The sequence below is a fragment of the Squalius cephalus genome (assembly GCF_949319135.1).
Source record: "Squalius cephalus genome assembly, chromosome: 7".
NCBI classification, from domain to species: domain Eukaryota; kingdom Metazoa; phylum Chordata; class Actinopteri; order Cypriniformes; family Leuciscidae; genus Squalius; species Squalius cephalus.
In genome coordinates this window covers 46,782,784-46,803,389 of record NC_137128.1, presented here as the reverse complement: position 1 = coordinate 46,803,389, position 20,606 = coordinate 46,782,784, and the positions used below count along the sequence as shown (strand labels likewise).

The window sequence follows — 20,606 nt, the reverse complement described above, 5'->3', positions numbered from 1 at the left end:
TCGCCAAAATGACATATACTGTACATGACAATTTTCTTCATGCCTTAAAATATCTTGAATGTAACTCGACACCCTTGCCTCATTTAGTGTGCGCGGTTCTATGAATATGCAAATTAGCCCCGCCTCCACTCACTCACTCACTCAGAGATCCACTGGTTGACGATCACACGTTGATCTGATTGGTTACAAGGTAGTTTGTGACGTCAGAAACACCAGCGATTTCAAAGCGTGTTTTTGAGACTGTCTTTGGTTCACTGCAGTTTTAAGGAGGAAATACTCAGCAATGCTGTCGACTTATGAACTTACACATGCTTTGTCTTAAAGCGTATTAAAAAAAACACATAGACACATAAACAACATTAAAAGCTGGATTTCACCACAGGGGGACTTTAACAGTTTTTTTTCTATATCATCTTTACGTTCTCTTCGATTAAAATGACTAAGGCTTGTTTGTTTTCAGGGAACGTTGAGTTTTGCTCTTCCTTCTCTTGGCTCGTTTCAGGATTATTAATTGCTTTGGCAGCAGCAGCAGATGAAGGTCACAGAGACACCGGATATGATTATGCTAATGAGCAGAGACACATCCAGTGAGCGGAAAGAACAAACCTAAAATTTGAAGAGGGACGTCCAGCAGAGACATACATTTTGAATATGTTCTTGTACTTTGCGAGCGCTAAAAAAGAAAGTTCTATCTAGTATGAATTTAATCCGGACGTACAACATTCGCCATGTTTTTCCGCATACTATAAAGTAGGGAAGTATGTGATTTCAGCCCCAGACTTTCATTATCATAACATACTGTCTTTCTCTCAGCTTAGTTTTCATTGTAAAAGTTATTTAAATATTTATTTTAAAAGCAGCAGGCCTGGTTTTCATGAACTGAAGATTCAGCAGAACTCATACGAGAGTCTGGACTCTGTCAGTTTTATTTCCTGAATCAATATAAAGCAGCATTGTCACATGACAGGGTTTTCTCAAAGTGATGAACTGAAGTTCGACCAGTAACATTAATATAACGTCTGTTTAAAGTTATCTGCCCTTTAAGAATGTTCTCAAACTGTGAGCAAAAATCATTTCATCGTTTCATTTTCATGTGTGTTTCAGTTGGACGTTCATCTAACGTTTTTTAAATGTTACTTGTTTCAGAACGTTCAGAGAACATTCAAAAGTAACATTCCAAAAATGTTTGCAAAATGGAATGTTCCCTTAACATTCGTATAAACAAGAATTGGGGGGGGGGGGGGAGTTAAGATCTATTTCAAATCTACAGAAAATCACTTAAAGTCCAGTGAAGTGACAGGAAGACAGGGCGGGACATATCGAACAGCTCCTCCTCTTTTTTTTAAATAGCCAATGGCGTTTAGTTTGTATCACAGCTTGGCCAGAGCCAGTGTTGCCAGATGTACGATAATTATCGTATTTGTACGATAATTTTGACCTCTGTACGATGTACGATCAATAATGGAAAAAATCCTATAATGTACGATAATTTCAGACCTGTGTGACACTTCAAATGATGGTCGTTGTAATAGGACTTCTCATTGATCTAGCCGTCGATTCTACGTCTACCGGGGAAGAACGTGTAGAGAGAGGGAGCGAGAGACCTTGCGTGTGTGTGCTAGTGTGCCTCACGAAGCGCATGTAAGGACCCAACCAATCAATTTTAAGTGCGGGCGGGCTTTTATCTATGCTCCCGAATCAGAGGACCCCCCCCCCCCCCCCCCCCCGTTGGAGATTTCTTGACTCCCAGAAATGACTTTGTGCAGGTTGGGATGTCTCGTCTGTCATTTTCATGTCGTTGACTCGTGTACAATAATTTTCTTCAAAATACGATAATTTTGAGCTTCTGGTACGATACTTGGACATTTCCAATCTGGCAACACTGGCCAGAGCTGTTGAACACCATAAAGCCGCAGTTTCCTCCTAATCTCCTCCATATCGCTTTAAAATACAGCATTCCAATTCAAATGATCCGATACTTTTTTTCTGTTCTGCAGCGACTCGATCACATGATCCGCTCTGTGTGTCGTCACTGTCGTGTCTCAATGAAAAGCTCAATGAAAAGCATATTTACACTGTCTGAATCGTTCCCTATCCCCTATATAGTGCACTATGTCCCATTCACCATATACAATAGTAAATGTGTGAAGAAGTGAATGATTTCAGTCGCAGCTTTAGCATCTGTTTATGACATAGGGGGCGGAGCTTCAGATTCTAGAGAGCATTTGATTGGACAGAAAATCTGATGAGAAGCTGAAGTGCAGAGTGATGTCATCAAAATCATTGATCCATTTTGGCAAAAGTGAGAGAATAAATTTTGAACTCTTAATTTATTCTAAATGTGAATTTTGTCATTGTTTTGGAACACTAGCTTATAGATAACATTAGGCTCATACTAAAAGCCAAAAACCTTCAATTTTGATTTAATGGGGACTTTACTGTGATCGTACTGTCCTATAGCGTGGAATAGGCTACCTAAAAACGATGTGGAATGGATCACACATAAAACGAATTTCATGAAACTGCGTCTCAGCAAACACTGGATCATCGTTTCTATGTATTGATTACATTTTTGCCTGGCAAACATTCTCTTCCATAGACCAGGAAAGGAGTATCCGACACAAACCCGATCAGTCCGTAGGCTACTAACCGGCAGAGCAACTGGTCAAACGACGGCTCATATTTGTCAATAAACATAGCAAAATAATGTTTAAAAGTTATTAAAAATGCAACTGCGGGTTCGTTTATATTTCCGTTGCAAAGTACACAGGATATGTGAGGAATGTAGCTGAGCGTCTATAACCATATATGATATTTGTCAATTTTGTTTTTCCATTCCACTGCGCTAGTTTTCCATTCTTTTTCTATGTAGGCTAAACATGCGCTTGAAGAACATGTCTGTCCATCTTTGGGCTTGTTCTTCTTCCCCTATTAATAGGTGAAGTTAGTTCAGCTGCGGTGTGTCCTTGGCCTGTGTGTCAGTGTCATAGTTCTCTGAAGAAGAAATCAGCTGTTAAAGCCGTAAAGCGCTTGAGCAACGGGTGGTCGAGCTTCAGGGGTGGCACTGGCCACACACACACACACCTCTGTTCTTAATACATTAAAAAAGCTGCATTTAAAATACATTTAATATGTCATAATTTGGATTTTTCATCTCATAAATATGCCTTTGTGTCATCATTTGGATTTTTCATCTCATAAATATGCCTTTGTGTCATCATTTGGATTTTTCATCTCATAAATATGCCTTAATATGTCAATATGGATTTTTCATCTCATCAATATGCCTTAATATGTCATAATTTAGATTTTTCATCTCATAAATATGCCTTAGTATGTCATAATATGGATGTTTCATCTCATCAGTATGCCTTAATATGTCATAATTTAGATTTTTCAGTATTATGTCATAATTTGGACTTTTCATCTCATAAATATGACTTTGTATGTTATAATTTGGACTTTTCATCTCATAAATATGCCTTAATATGTCATATTTTAGATTTTTCAGTATTATGTCATAATTTTGACTTTTCATTTCATAAATATGCCTTAGTATGTCATAATTTCGACTTTTCATCTCATAAATATGCCTTATATATCATAATTTCGACTTTGTCATAATTCTGACTGTCATAATTTTGAATTTATGTATAGTTTCGACTTTTTATATGATAATTATGCCATTAAAAGTTCAAAATTGTGTCTTAGTATTGCATAATATTTACTTTTTTATAAGATAATTTTGACTTTTTCATAAATATGACTATGTCATATGACTTTTTATAGTATAATCAAGATTTGCTAAAACATGTTTGTTGCATGCTTCCACATTTTGAAATATTCTACATCATTTTCTGAGATGATGAGCATGACAGATGCAGGTCACGTGTCTATAATGTAGTGCACTACAGTGTGTAGTGTGCAGTGTGCGAGTCTTCCACTCTGATCCGAGACCTGTGATGCTCAGGTCGAGTGTGTGGAACCGATGATGGGTGGAGCCACACACACAATGAACAGGAGCTTCAGTCAAAGCTTCAGTGTGTGTGTGTGTGTGTGTGTGTGTGTGCTCTCCTCTCCTCATATTCCTGTTTCAGCATCATCAGGATGACAATCACCGCTGAAGATGACGGAGATCCAGAGTGATGGACTAACACAGTGTCGGTGAGAACATTCACACACATGCATGTCTTTGACTTCAGTTAAACACTTGTTAAATCATCACTCTTCTGTCGGAATAATCGCGTTAAAGGCTTTTGCGTGGAAAACAATGGGAAACAAACGTCAGTTTAACGCCTAGCGTCTAAAGTGACTCGTTTTAACGCCGACTGTGATGTTTTATTGACATTTCATTGTGAACTCGACCAGATCTAATCATTTGGATGCACGTTTTATTGATATATTTGATTGTTTTGGACATGTTGCTTTTCATTTTGATGTACTCAATCCGATCAGCGCAAATCAATAACACATCTGTAAGTGAAATATAGTAGGCTATAGGCTATTAGTACAATATCAGTTCAGACCCATCTTTATTAAATTAACTGACGTTGGTTTAACAAACAAACAGACAAACAGACAGACAAACAAACGGAAAATGAAACGGAAATCTCTCAAGGTGACCTTAAAGTTGTGAGTTAACACGATTAACAGGTATATTTTTGATGCTTGGATAAATGAGCTTGCCATATGCAAAAACAACAACAACAACAACAAATCAGCAAATTAAGAGATCACCAGGCAATTGTTTGTCTGTTAACAATCTTTTCTCTTTTTTTTTAAGAAAACCTGAGCCAAAAATCTAAATTCGGTCATTATTTGAATAGCCTACCTGACAACATCAGGTTTTCGGAGATGAAGAACAAGGTTGTGTAAACTATCTCTGTACATGCAGAATGTGTTGAAGTGTGTGAGCTGAACTGAGGATTGTTTGGTTTGTTTGGCGCTGGCATTAAAGCCGTATGGAGTCGAGTGTGTGGGAGTGTGTGTGTGTATTGTTGTTGTGCCACATATAAACACAGAGATGAGCTCAACCAGAAGAGACAGATCCGCTGCCAGTCATAGGCTTTACAAGCAGTAAGCTATATCTATCCAACCTTTGCTTTATTTTAAGACAAGCACTGCGGTTGTTTTTCCCAAGTCCAGGATTTATAGCTGTAAAATGCACAGATATCCGCTAAATATCTAATGTAAGTGTCCACTGGAGTGCGAGTTTGTTGCATTCACCTGCAGAGAGTTTGTGATTCATGTGGTGCTTGTCCATGTAAAACACTGTGTGTTGCTGTGCGGGTTCTAAGATGCCCTGCATGGTTGCTATGGCTTTCTGAGTGCTTTTAGGCACATTGTAAGGGTGTTAATAATAGGCATTTCTGAGTGTTGCCTCTGTATATGGTAGCTGGGATATTCTGGGTGGTTGCCAGGGCGTTGCTATGTGGTTGCTAAAGTGTTTGAGTGTTGCTGGGCTGTTCTGGGTGGTTGCCAGGGCGTTGCTATTTGGTTGCTAAAGTGTTTGAGTGTTACTGGGATGTTCTGGGTGGTTGCCAGGGCGGGCGTTGCTATGTGGTTGCTAAAGTGTTTGAGTGTTACTGGGATGTTCTGGGTGGTTGCCAGGGCGGGCGTTGCTATGTGGTTGCTAAAGTGTTTGAGTGTTGCTGGGCTGTTCTGGGTGGTTGCCAGGGCGTTGCTATGTGGTTGCTAAAGTGTTTGAGTGTTACTGGGATGTTCTGGGTGTTTGCTATGTGGTTGAGTGTTGCTGTATGGTTGCTGGGATGTTCTGGGTGGTTGCCAGGGCATTGCTATGTGGTTGCTAAAGTGTTTGAGTGTTACTGGGATGTTTTGGGTGGTTGCCAGGGCGTTGCTATGTGGTTGCAAAAGTGTTTGAGTGTTGCTGTATGGTTGCAGGTATGTTTTGGGTGGGTTGCCAGGTCGTTGCTATATGGTTGCTTAAGAGTTTGACTGTTGCTGGGCTGTTCTGGGTGGTTGCCAGGGCGTTGCTATGTGGTTGCTAAAGTGTTTGAGTGTTACTGGGATGTTCTGGGTGGTTACCAGGGCGTTGCTATGTTGTTGCTAAAGTGTTTGAGTGTTGTTGTATGGTTGCTGGGATGTTTTGGGTGGGTTGTCAGGTCGTTGCTTTATGGTTGCTTAAGTGTTTGAGTGTTGCTGGAATGTTCTGGGTGGTTGCCAGGGCGTTGCTATGTGGTTGCTAAAGTGTTTGAGTGTTGCTGTATGGTTGCTGGGATGTTTTGGGTGGGTTGTCAGGTCGTTGCTTTATGGTTGCTTAAGTGTTTGAGTGTTGCTGGAATGTTTTGGGTGGTTGCTAATGCGTTGCTATGTTGTTTCAAAAGTGTTTAAGTGTTGCTAGGATGTTCTGGGTGGGTTGCCAGGGTATTGCTATGTGGATGCTGAAGTGTTTGAGTGTTGCTGTATGGTTGCTGGGATGTTCTTCTGGGTGGGTTGTCAGGTCGTTGCTTTATGGTTGCTTAAGTGTTTGAGTGTTGCTGGAATGTTTTGGGTGGTTGCTAATGCGTTGCTATGTTGTTTCAAAAGTGTTTAAGTGTTGCTAGGATGTTCTGGGTGGGTTGCCAGGGCATTGCTATGTGGATGCTTAAGTGTTTGAGTGTTGCTGGGATGTTGTAGGTGGTTGCCAGTGCATTGCTATGTTCTTGCTAAAGTGTACTGACTGAGTGTTACTACTGTGTATGGGTGCTTGGATTGTTATGGTGGTTGCTATGGTGTTGCTATGAAATTGCTAAGATATTATAAGTATTGCTTCTGTATATGGTTTCTGGGATGTTCTGGGTGATTGCCAGGTCGTTGCTAATGTGTTTGAGTGTTGCTTGGATGTTCTGGGTGGTTGCCAGGGCGTTGCTATGTGGTTGTTAAACTGTTTGAGTGTTGCTGGGATGTTCTGGGTGGTTGCCAGCTAACTTGTTATAAAAAGTGTACTTACTGAGTGTTACTATTGTAGACACTGTATACTTACTTTATTCTAGAGCTGCTGTAAAGCCAAAACAATCTCTGTTACTCTAATATCCTATTATCACTGTAAAGCTGTTTTGAAACAATCTATATTGTTAAAAGCGCTATATAAATGAAGGTGACTTGACTTGACTATATGGGTGCTGGGATTGTTATGGTGGTTGCTATGGTGTTGCTATGGTGTTGCTATGCAGTTGCTAAGGTATTTTGAGTATTGCTTCTGTACATGGTTTCTGGGATGTTCTGGGTGGATACCAGGGTGTTGCTATGTGGTTGCTAAAGTGTTTGAGTGTTGCTGTATGGTTGCTGGGATGTTCTGGGTGGGTACCAGGGTGTTTAAGTTGCTAAGGTTTTCTGAGTGTGTTGCTTGTCTATTTGGTTTCTGGGGTTTTCTTGGTGGTTGCTAGGGCGTTAAAATGTGATTCCTAGGTTGTTTTTTTTTAGTGTCTCTTTCTAATGTATATGGTTGCTGGGATTTTCTATGCGGTTACCAGGGTGTTGCTATGTGGTTGCTTAGTGTTGATATATGTTTGCTGGGATACCAGGGCGTCGCTATGCAGTTGCTAAAGTGTTTTGAGTTTTGCTACTGCATTTAGTTGGTGGGATGCTCTAGGTGGTTGCCATGGTGTTGCTATGCAGTTGCTAAAGTGTTTTGAGTTTGCTACTGTATTTAGTTACTGGGAAGCTCTAGGTGGTTGCCATGGTGTCGCTATGCAGTTGCTAAAGTGTTTTCAGTTTGCTACTGTATTTAGTTGCTGGGATGCTCTAGGTGGTTGCCATGGTGTTGCTATGCAGTTGCTAAAGTGTTTTCAGTTTGCTACTGTATTTAGTTGCTGGGAAGCTCTAGGTGGTTGCCATGGTGTTGCTATGCAGTTGCTAAAGTGTTTTCAGTTTGCTACTGTATTTAGTTACTGGGAAGCTCTAGGTGGTTGCCATGGTGTTGCTATGCAGTTGCTAAAGTGTTTTGAGTTTTGCTACTGCATTTAGTTGCTGGGAAGCTCTAGGTGGTTGCCATGGTGTTGCTATGCAGTTGCTAAAGTGTTTTCAGTTTGCTACTGTATTTATTTACTGGGAAGCTCTAGGTGGTTGCCATGGTGTTGCTATGCAGTTGCTAAAGTGTTTTCAGTTTGCTACTGTATTTAGTTGCTGGGAAGCTCTAGGTGGTTGCCATAGTGTTGCTATGCAGTTGCTAAAGTGTTTTGAGTTTTGCTACTGCATTTAGTTGCTGGGATGCTCTAGGTGGTTGCCATGGTGTTGCTATGCAGTTGCTAAAGTGTTTTCAGTTTGCTACTGTATTTAGTTGCTGGGAAGCTCTAGATGGTTGCCATGGTGTTGCTATGCAGTTGCATGGTTTTCATAGTCTCGCATGAAAAGAGTCCCCCCTCAAGTCTGGTCTCTAGAAATTATATTTAACATGAATTTAGCATTTTTATAATGCAGCCCTCCTTATTTATTGTAACTGATTTGTTTTCACTCCCTCAGTGCTTGTCGTTGTGCTTCAGTTAAACTGTCAGATGTTGAAAGCATCTGTGAAGTGTCACGACCCCCCCGGCCCTCATTGACGTTCTCTGAAGGGGGTCTGACTCACGTCTGTCACTCGCAGACTCTGACATTTCCACCGGCCGTGTGTCAGGAAGGTTTTGACGAAGACTTTTTCACGGCATGAATTATTCATACAAACATCACTGTACGCCACACATAATTCTGAGGGATTAGGCAAATTGGAAACCGACTGGCAAAGGTGAATTATACATTAGTCAGTGCAATTAAGCAAAGTCATCTGCTGCTTCTGTAATTGATTTTCTGATTGGAATGTATAATCGGGTTCGTGAAGGGGCGCATGTGAAATCTGTGAATTTACAGAGGATGTTTAATGAAATGGGATGGATTTATGGACACTGGTAATGCTATCAGCCGGGACATTGGAGAGAAACAGATTAAATCAGGCTGTTAAATCTGTAACTTTAGATGTTGAGTGTTTGTCAAACGTGCATCTGTGCTTCCGTCATTGATGATCATTGACTTGAATCATCTGAATATGAATAACTGCATGTGATAATAAAAAATCATGAGTAATAATAAAGAATCATAATCAAAACTATCTTCGCAAAAGTTCGAGACACTGTTGAGATCTAGATCATCTCACTTTTCTCTCCGTTTAGTCTCATTCTTGACTTGGGAAAAGAACTGAAATATTAAAACTGCAAAAAAATGATGTTCTTTCTCAGTGTTTCTGTCTTGTTTTCCAGCACAAATATCGAAACATTCTTAAATCAAGATTAGAGGTCGACCGATAATGGGTTTTACCGATACCGATAACTAACTTGCCGATAACCGATTAATCAACCGATATTCTTTTTTTTTAATGGATACTGTATAAAAAACAAACATAACACTCCAAGTAAAACAGTGCTGAACTGAAATGTGCTAGATGCAATACATATATAAATATGAATATATTAAAATAAGTTCTTCAGAACGAATTGTACAGAAAATTGTTTAAACATTAAAATATTACAGGTCAAATGTGTGTTTCTTTAGCTATTACCTAGAAACATATGTAAATGTCATAGGTAACACTTTGCAAGTCGCCTTTGTTAACAAGAATATATTAGCTAGCTTTCATGAACTATGTGCATTATGCAATATACATTTTTACAGCATGTATTAATTTTGAGCAATACAATTGTATTACAAAACTAAGGTTAACAGATAAAATAAAAATTAAAACTCAATTTCAAATGTATTAGTAAATGTTAAAATTAACAAACTAACAGTGAACAATACATTATTAACCTTAGTTAATGCTAAAAATGTAATATTATTGTAAAGTGTTACCATTTCATATAAATCCAAAGAGTCATGCTTAAAGATGGCCATCTTTAAATATCTGCAAAGGCCAGAGCATTAAAATTACATAAAAGTAGGCCTATATTACATGTAGTCTCTCACTTTATTTACTACTATTTTAGAACACTTGATGATTATCTAATCAAAATAACTATATGTATTATAGTGATCTGATTTGTTTATGTTTCTGTCGGCCACATGAACAATGTTGAAAAAGCAATCACGTCACTAGCTTTAAATATGCCACTTCGCCGGCTAATGAATGCATAAAAGTGACCAGCTGGATATAAAATAATGCAAATAGATGGTAACAATTGTGACATTAAACATTTGAGTCAGGTTTGCCTGTGTTTTTTCTCATTGTTTTAACCGTTTGAGGTTGGCTACTAATGTTAGTCCTCTCACACACTGCTGTTCTTTCTCTGCTAATGCAGCATCTAGTCAACAAATTCATTCATTTATAATATGGCAATATGTAAAATAAAAAATAATGCTTTTTTTTCCTGATGTAAGAAATACATAAATGAAAAAGTAGTATTATAAAAATACCAAAAAACAAAACAAAAACAAATATATATATATATATATATATATATATATATATATATATATATATATATATATATATATATATCAGAAAATTTTTAAAAGTCTGACTTCAAAATAGTGGATTACTCCGCAAATTTTCATCCATGACATTTAATATTTTGTCTTTCATCTCTACTTTATCGCCAAGTTATATATTAATCTGAGGTTTTATTCGTCTGTTTGATCTTAACTTCCTGTTCTTCTTTTCCTCCCGCCCACAGGATGATTGACAAGCCCGTGATCCAATAGGCACGATGATCGCCACAGGCGGGCTGCTGAGAATCTCGCGGAATCGCCAGGAATCGCCGCGATCCAAGAACCGCGCGGAGAACAAGAAGAAGAGGAAAGCCAAGAAGAAACGAAAGAACGACGTCGTTGTGGTGAAAGGAAAAGTGAAGCTGTGCTCCGCATCAGGGCTGGTGGCGGCGCTGGGCGTTTTCATCTTACTGGTCGGGATCACCATGGCCGTACTGGGATACTGGCCCAGAGAAAACACGGATACGACAATTTGGCGAGCCAACCAGGGGAATCTAACAAGCAATAACATGCTGGTGGTGTCGAGCGACAGAAACTCCTCGTCACGTTCGCTCGGCTTCTTCAAAAAGCTGCTCTTGAGTTACTTATACTCGGATAATCTCAAAGTGTTCGGGCCTTTAGTGATGGGCATCGGGATTTTCCTCTTCATCTGCGCCAATGCCGTTCTGCACGAGGATCGGGACAAGAAAACTAAGATCATAAATCTGAGAGATATTTACTCCACAGTCATAGACATTCATGGTGTGCGCGCCAAAGACCGCGTCCCGTTCGTCAGTTACATGAGGAGCGTCGAGGGCCGTCCGAGAGGAAAACCGGGAAGCTGTAAGCGCAAGTCGTCGATTTATAGCATTTCCCAAAGGTCCGAGGAAACGCCCTGGGAAACGCGCTCGATCGTCACGTCGTCTGTTAACGCGTTCACTTTACCCGTTATCAAACTCAACAATCGCGATATCATGCAGGAGCTCGACGTCTCGCGCCGCAAGAGCTGCTCCGCCACGCTGGAGACCCGAGCGCAGGTTTCTAGGACACACGTGTCGCTTTCCCAGGATTCGAAGCTGAACGCGGGGAAGCGGGTCTCGGGATCGCATCTGTCCCTGAGTGCGCTGTCGGATCCGGGCGGAGCGTATCGGGACGAGCGCTCGCGGAGGTTTAGCTGTCCCAGACTGGAGCGCGCGGGGAGTAAGGGCTACAGCAAACTGGGAGATTACTTCGCAGGCGCTGGAGACACGGAGGATACAGACACACACACACACACTTCCTCAATGATGGTTGACTCAAACTGAAAACAAAACACCTTTAAATGTCTGAATGTCACGACTTGTGCTCATTTTCAATGACATCATCTATAACTAACCAGTGTTGGGGGAACTCATTACAAGACACACACACACACACACACACTGACACACACACTCACTCACTCACTCACACACACACACACACACACTCACTCACTCACTCACTCACACACTCACTCACTCACTCACTCACTCACTCACTCACTCACTCACTCACTCACTCACTCACACACACACACTTACTCACACACACAGCTTTGTTTATGTGATATGGGAGGACATCTGCCCATCACAGGAAACATTCTGCATTTTACATTTTTAATAAAACACTGCTTAGTATGTTTTTAAAGCCATTTGAAATATGAGGACTCAGGAAATGTCCTCATAAATCACGTTCAAGTTGTAATACCAGTGTAATACCCATGTCATTATACAAATTTGTGTCCTCACATATCACATAAACAAGCTCACACTTACTTACTCACACACACACACACACACACACTCACACTCACACTCACACTCACTCACACATACACATACACACTCACTCTCACACACACACACACACACACACACACACACACACACACACACTCTCTCTCACTCACACACACACACACACACACACACACACTCTCTCTCACTCACTCACTCACACACACACACACACACACACACACTCACAAACTCATCTTTAACTGTCTGAATGTCACTGCTTGTGTTTGAATCAGCTGCTCATTTTCACTGAAAGTGTGAATTAATCATCTATTAATCATCTATTAATCATCTATAACTGACCGATCACAAACAACACTTTACAATACGGTTCATTAGTTAACATTAGTCAACTACCTTGATATTAATTTCAACATTTACTAATGCATTATTAAAATCAAAGGTTATTTGTTAACATTAGTTAATGCACTGTGAACTAAGTATTGCTCATGTTAGTTCATGTTAGTTAATACATGTTAACTAATGAACCTTATTATAAAGTGTTACCAACTAACACAACACTGACTGTCTTCATCTATTGGTTTATCTGTTGTGTTTGTGCATCTTTCCATACTGTAGCTTTCATGTTTTTATTTTATTATATTTTGATCACATTCAGACATTTGACAACATAAAACAACATGTTATTTTTACTTGTTTTCCAGTATTAATATCTAAAGATTCTCAAATCAAGATACATTTACTGGAGAAGAAAATGACTCCAGGTATTGTTTTATAAAAAATAAAAAACATTATGAGAAAATGTGTTTTATTGTTCTGACTCCGTTGGCAGATATTTGTTCTTGTTTTAAGCACAAACTCACTTTTTAATTTTTCATTAAACAAGACTTAATATCTCAGTAATTTTGCTTCTCCAGTAAATGAATCTTGATTTATGAATGTTTAGATGTTTGTGCTGGAAAACAAGTGATATTTTGTATTGAATGACATTCAGACATTTATGTGTCCGTGTACTTGTTGTGGTCACTGTACACTAGCATTCAGAAGTTTGCCATTTGAAATTAATACTTTTCTTCATCAAGGATGCATTAAATTGATCGATATTAAAGACATTTATAATGTTACAAAAGATTCTATTTCAAATAAATGCTGTTCTTTTGAACTTTCTATTCATCAAAGAATCCTGAAAAATAAAAAAAGATTCAGTTTCCACAAAAATATGAACTGTTTTCAACATTGATAATAATCATAAATGTTTCTTGATCATCAAATCATCATATTAGAGTGATTTCTGAAGGATCATGTGACACTGAAGACTGGAGTAATGATGCTGAACATTCAGCTTTGATCACAGGAATAAATTACACTTTACTGTATATTCACATAGAAAACAGATGATTTACATTAGAATAATATTTCAATGTTTTTACAGTATTTTTGATCAAATAAAAGCAGGCTTGAAGAGCAGAAGAGACTCTTTCACAAAACATTTAAAAAATCATATCCACCAACATTTGAAGCAGGTTGAAAAATTAAAACTTAGAAAATTTAGAAAATGTGCAAGACCTTAATATCGTATGATGATCTTCATCGTTTTATATATTTGAGAACATTAGTCTAATGATGTTTCTATATGAATTCACTATCAATTCTAGATTTGTTCTAGATTTAGCATTTCTGGCCTTTTTTTTAAGAGTTCAGTTTAAAAAAAAAAAGAAAAGAAATATTCTGTCATCCAAACCCTCTATTTAATAATGTTATTAAATAATGACAAAAACATTCTTGTTTGGACTCATGCTGAACAAAAAGCATCATAACATTCATAAGAAGTAATCTGATGTGAACTCATATTGTTTAATGTGATACTGTATGAACTTAATTAAGCATAAGATCATGTCTATATTTATGAGTCATTTACAGGAGGTGGAGCTTCCGGTAATCAAGTAGTTTATTATTAAACAAAAATATTATGCAGTTTTTTTAGTTTTGTTCACTGTAGCTTTAAGATGTTAACCATCTACTTTCTTTCTTAGCTAACTTTTTTATTTTTATTTAAATGTTTAGGAAACATTCATTTCATCATTGTTCACGGAAACGTTACTTTTGAATGTTTTTGGAACGTAGTTGTAACATTTAAAACGCAAATATTGCTACTTGTTTCAGAACGTTCCGAGAACATTCAAAACAGAGCCGTTACTGATTCAAAAGTAACGTTTCCGTGAACAACGATGACGATGACGATGACATGGAATGTTTCCTAAACGTTCGTGTAACCAAGAAAAAAATAACTGTTTTAAAAACTGGACGCTTTGAACGTTCAGAGAACATTTAGAAAAAATGTTTTCATGACTTAATGGAAACATATAGTTAACTGGGATCTTTCTTTCTTTTAAAAATGTAATTCCAGTGCGTTTGTACTGTATTGTATGTCAATAACAGATATAAATAGTGTAAGAAAAGTTGTTTTGAGTCATTAACATGATTCTGATGTAGAAAGCGTCGTGCCTTTAGACACACTGTTACAGGATGTTGTGTGTAGCTGTCGTGTGTGTGTGTAGACTTCACAGCTCACTGGATATCCGTCACGATTTTATTTGTTTATTATAAAATGACATTCACCTTTGGCATAATCACAGAAATTACAGTATTGTGTCCATGTAGGACAGCAGTGTTCGTGTTTCAGATGTTATAAACACACACAGCTCGTATTATGCAACTTTACACTTGTTGTTTTTGTATCTTCACTCATTTTTAGTGAGCAGATATTGTATATACACAAGGGCAATAACTGATTTAGCCGAGGACTCGGGTCTTTTAGACACTTTGTTGGTGATTTTTGAGAGTTTGTTGAAATCTGTTCAATAGTTTTAGTTTGAAAATAAAATTCTTTGAGTTAATTCTGTCCTGCGTTGATCTTCTCTCTAGTGATGCTCCATGTGTTATAAATGTGTTTATACTGACATCTAGTGGAGAATCAGTCCGTGTTAGTGATCCTCTTCAGACCAGTCTAGTTAATCCACTAATATATAAACATTTTCTTCAAGTCCCCCTGTGGTGTAAATCCAGCTTTTAATGTTGTTTATGTGTCTATGTGGTGTTTTTAATACGCTTTAAGACAAAGCATGTGTAAATTCATAAGTCGACACCATTACTGAGTATTTCCTCCTTAAAACTGCAGTGAACCAAAGACAGTCTCAAAAACACGCTTTGAAATCGCTGGTGTTTCTGACGTCACAAACTACCTTGTAACCAATCAGATCAACGTGTGATCGTCAACCAGTGGATCTCTGAGCTGAGTGAGTGAGTGGAGGCGGGGCTCATTTGCATATTCATAGAACCGCGCATACTAAATGAGGCAAGGGTGTCGAGTTACATTCAGATATGGGCCAGCAATATACGCAAATGAATAAACTGAGCTTGTTTTTTTTTTCTTTAATTTATGAACTTTGCCCGTCACTTTTACTGATATTCTTCAGGTCACATCAGGTGAAGAACAAAAAGATCATCTCTTTATCTAAGATCATCTCTTTATCTAGAATTGCACATCCATATTACTACAGAATATAATAAACATTAACATCCTCTGATTATTGAAATGTACGTCATTTGTATTATTTAAAAGGCTGCAAGCTCTAAAAATCTAAGTCATTTGTATACATATATAGTTTATCATACGAAGTTTATCAAATAAACCCATAAGTTTCATGAGGAGTCACACTTCTAGGATAAGACGCCAGGAAGGAGGGGTAAGTTAGGGCGTGACTAAGAAGACATCGAGCCAATCAGTGACACAGGGGGCGTGGCCTGTCAGCTTCAGACTCCACCCAGGGAAACTTGTGAACGCGAGTGTGATTGAAAGTGGAAGATCTTCAGGTGAAACAGTCTTTCTGCTCGGATCCTCCTGACAGTGTGTGTTTTGGAGCTGGAACAGGATCAAATGTTGCTTTATCTACACTGACATTCGCTAAAGGATCCTCTACGAGCGACTCTGCTGTCAGGTGATGCTTATATTTGACTGTCAAAGTGTTTGTGTCGAAGCGCGATAAATTACAATGTTTTTAAGTACATGTTACTTTGTTCCTTCAGGTGAGATAAGATTAGTAAGACATATTTATAGATATTTAGGTATATGAAACCATGATAAATGTGTCAGTGCTGCGTTTGTCAAAGTGACATTGGAAACTCGATCAGTAGCTGATACAACAAAGTTGCATTTTTGCTGTACGACTACTGTAAATATTGATTGTTTTATATCTCCAGGTGTTTTAGACATGATTTAGCACGTGATAATATTGAGACAGGTGCGCGATCACTGATTCATTTGACAATTTAACAAGCTAGTTTTAATGACAAGCTTTCATGTTAAATGAAAATTGTGCATATATATATATATATATATATATATATATATATATATATATATATATATATATATATATATATATATATTTAGTTAGCTTTTTGATTTAAGTAGTTCATTTTAATGATCATTTGGTGTGATAAATTAATTTCAATAGTATATTATTTCTTTAATTTTTCATGTAGTCTCAAGTTATATGAGCTCATAAAAGCGATGTGCATAATAAGTTATGAAATAATCAACAAAATGTTGTTTAAATCACTTGTTTTTGTGAAAAACTTTCCAAAAGTATGTCATATCAACCATGAAAACACTGGTTTAAAAGTCATCTACACGCATGCAGATATCTGATATTTCATCGATCACTCAGTATGGATGTTGAATGTGTTTTCTTCCCTGTTTTCCCGGGATTATGGGCTCTCTGTGCCGTGGATGTGGATCTGCATCTGGATTCTGTCTTTCGGTGAGTCACTTTCCAAGAGAAACACACTTTTACCATCCTTTGGTCAGCAGATATCTTTGACATTTGGGGGTTTTCCAAGAAAAAACTCTCTTTTGATGTATTTCTAGAACAGGAAACCCCCCTAAACTGGCTAAATTACTCCAAGAAGCGTTTCAGATTCACTATTACAGCTATGAATGACATTAGTGCTCGACCGACATGGGTTTAAACGACAGATAATAATATATCAGTATTTAAAAATAATAATAATATTTTTACCAGTAAAGAGCATGGTGACCATTGACCCATGATTATGTTGTCAAAGCTAATATAATTCAAATAAACCAATAATCTCAAAATACTGAAAAATACTGTTTCTGTCTCGTTTTCCAGCACAAATATCTAAACTTTCTGAAATCAAGATTCATTTACTGGAGAAGATGCAAAATGACTGAAGATATTAAGTCAAAAATGAATGAAAATGAAGTGAGTTTGTGTTTAAAACAAGAACAAATATCTGCCAATGGATTCAGAACAATTATCTTGTTTTCTCTTTGAATTAAGTTTTTGTTTGTTAATATTTGTTCTTGTTTTAAGCACAAACTAATTTTTATGCATTTTCCAGACTTAATATCGTCAGTCATTTTGCTTTTCCAGTAAATAAATATATCTGATATCTGGAACACAAGACAGAAACACAGGGGAAGAACATCATTTATTGTCTTAAATCTTCAAATATCGGCCAGTTCATGTTATATCCAGCAGAAGATGCCGTCATTGAGGATCATTTGCAATGCATTATATGATAGACATTGACCCTGACCATGTCATTCTTACGTCAAGGTCTTACGTCTGTGTGTGTGTGTGTGTGTGTGTGTGTGTGTGTGTGTGTGTGTCTGTTTGAGTCATTTCTGTGTGACTGCAGTCTAAGAATGCTTTGGAAAGAGGAAATGATTGTCTCTTTGCTTGTTTTCATTTCCTCTCGCTGTTTTTTTGCTGATGTGCAATTGGATTTTTGACTATTGTAGGGAAACGCATGACAGAGAAATCTATAAGAAAACATTCCAGACTGGCTAAAATACTGGAGAGTTGCTTCACGGCTCATTCTCGTCCTGTTCTGTGTTTGATAGTGACTGTCTGACTCTGATAGTGTCTGTTTACCTGTTGGTTTTCTGTACCTGATCTTTAAGTCTGGATGAGGAGATTGATTTCCAGTCGTCTGCGTTGGAGGTTTTTGTCACACGTCTGATAAACGTGGAGATAGTCAGCAATGGGAATGATGTGAAGAATCTTGGTCGGAATTCAAACTGTTAATTACCTTGAGTTTCTAGTCGTGTTTTTCACTTGCTTTTGTAACTGGAGCAGTTACACCTGCGATCAGTGCATCAAACACATCACTGCATTTCAGAGATTTGGGTTTTTCAGTGTCACATTCTTTTGCGGGTCAATTTGACCAATTATTCCTTCAAGTTTTGACACATGGGTGTGTTTTGGAAAGGCTTTATAAGTTTTGGTTACATCAGTGCTCATTGGTTTCATGCAATTCACCAAAAATCAACTTTTTAAGTTGATTTTTAAGTTTTTAAGTTAAGAAGGCAAAGAGAAACCTGGCCAGATTGGGGACACATTGACAAGGTATGGCCCTTATTGGCTAATAGGGTGATCAAAAGTGTGAAATTGGCTCATAACTCCTAAGTTGTTTGTCACAGACTCAAGTGTCTTTTATTGGAATCCAAATAAAATGTATATTGGATTTTGTCCAAAACCTACTTTTGCGAACTAGTCCCAGTTTTTTTTCCGCCTGATTGGAACCAAAACAGTGCAGATAGATTCTCTGGAGAGTGAATATCAATAATTAACGGAGAAAAGTTTATTTTTCGATTCGCTACGGGGCGCCAAAACGTTAAAAGTGGGCGGGGCCAATTTGACTAAAATGCCTATAACTTTTGAACGGAATGAGATATTTTCACCAAAATTGGTGCACATGTGTATGAGCTCATTTTGTGATCACGTGAAAAAAATCGCGACAATTGGCCACTTGGTGGCGCTATAACGTGAAAAAAACTTGAAAATTGTGCAACCGTTAGTCTGATTGACTTAAAAATTGGCATGCAATATTTTGTCCAATTTTGCAATATATTCTCCAATACTTTGTCCAAGGTGCCATGATCATTTATGAGGACATTCACATATCTTGAAAAACATGAAGTTGTTTGAGCACATATTAGACGAGGTGAACGGAGGCCGATCGGAACGAAATTCATTGGGCTTGTTTAACTCATGGCTCAACTAATATTTATATTTTATGTTATTTCAGCTTTATTTCAGTTATCAAAAATGTTATTGATAGTTTTAGCTTTAGTTAAGGCAAGGCAAGGCAAGTTTATTTAAATAGCACATTTCATACACTAGAATAATTCAAAGTGCTTTACACAGAAAGGAATTAAAATAATCACAAAAATAAAAGCAAGGAAAATTAAAACAGTTCTAAAAGGAATTAAAAGAGATGTAAAGATGATACAGTTATAAAAGGAATTAACATTAATAACCCTTCCCACATCAGGAGGGTTAAACTTTTACCTTTGACCCCCTATGAGATCTTGACATTGACCATCTAAAACAGAAAAACCGTTGGTGAAAGCAGAGCCTTCTTCTAACTAATGTTAGTCCTCTGCAGGATGATGAAGTTCGTCGGGGTCAGAGGTCACGTGCCTGTTTATCGGGTGATAAGGAGCCGCTCAAAGGTCCAAGTGGTTCATATGTAGGTGCCCTCGTTCGGCTGTTTTTCCACCGCGTTCAGCTGAGTTGGCACCGCCTGGCCTCATAGACTTTGCTCACACTTATTCATGCTCATTTTGCACTTTTTTTCTCTCCAAGTTCCTGAATCTGCTCCACGTGAGCGTTGTGTGAAGCTCAGCAGAAGTGCAGATAACAGCTCAGACCTTGTCTTCAGTCAAAGGTCTGATAAGACGGCTCGGACTGGCCCGTCACCCGCGCGGATGACGCTTCTTTGCCCATATAAAGACACGCCGTTCCTGTGGGCAAGAGCCTGTCGCCGGGTATTTATAGTGCCGAATGATGCGTCTTAAAAACACCTTTAACCCTCGGCTGATCCTCAGTCCCCCATCAAAAGAGGCCGGACGCCTTGAATCTTACCCCCCCAGTAAAATCAATGACATATTTTTGTGTTCAATAATTTTTTTTTTTTTATATATATTTTGTATTTTGAGGGAATTTTATGGTACTATGTAATATTTATGGATTTATTATAACATTTCCAAATGTAACTTTTTTTCTTTCAGTAAAATCAATGATATATATTTTTGTTTGATAATATTTTATTATTTAATAATTTGTATTTTCAGGGAATTTTATGGTACTATGTAATATTTATGCAATACTTATGATCCATTTTATAAAGTATGACACCTCCATATGTAATATTTTATCTTTCAGTAAAATCAATTTTATGTGTTTTTGTTCAATAATATTTTCTTCATATTTGGTATTTTGAGGGAATTTAATGGTAATACGTAATATTTAGCCTATGCAATAATTATGATCCATTTGTTTCCACAATTTTTACAATACAATA

The 20,606-nt window shown here is 37.8% G+C and overlaps 2 protein-coding genes across 5 annotated transcripts in view; both read left to right on the top strand.

Annotated features, from left to right (window-relative positions):
* Window positions 1–3,962: 3,962 nt before the first annotated feature.
* Window positions 3,963–11,857, top strand: tmem200cb (transmembrane protein 200C-b). The gene is made up of 2 exons (XM_079876991.1): window positions 3,963–4,164; window positions 10,638–11,857. The coding sequence occupies exon 2, from the start codon at window positions 10,671–10,673 to the stop codon at window positions 11,733–11,735; it is 1,065 nt and encodes a 354-aa protein (XP_079733117.1). The 5' UTR covers window positions 3,963–4,164; window positions 10,638–10,670; the 3' UTR covers window positions 11,736–11,857.
* Window positions 11,858–16,038: 4,181 nt separating this feature from the next.
* epb41l3b (erythrocyte membrane protein band 4.1-like 3b) overlaps window positions 16,039–20,606 on the top strand; it is a 59,619-nt gene continuing 55,051 nt past the window's right edge. For 3 of the 4 annotated variants that reach the window (XM_079876967.1, XM_079876974.1, XM_079876965.1), the window contains exon 1: window positions 16,040–16,207. The gene's annotated coding sequence lies outside the window, so the exon portion shown is untranslated. Of the gene's footprint in view, window positions 16,208–20,606 lie in introns of all 4 variants that reach the window. The other variant, XM_079876972.1, reaches the window with a different exon arrangement.

What these genes read in the sequence shown, in the direction of transcription:
- tmem200cb (XM_079876991.1), top strand. Translation starts at nt 10,671, where the DNA reads ATGATCGCCACAGGCGGGCTGCTGAGAATCTCGCGGAATCGCCAGGAA.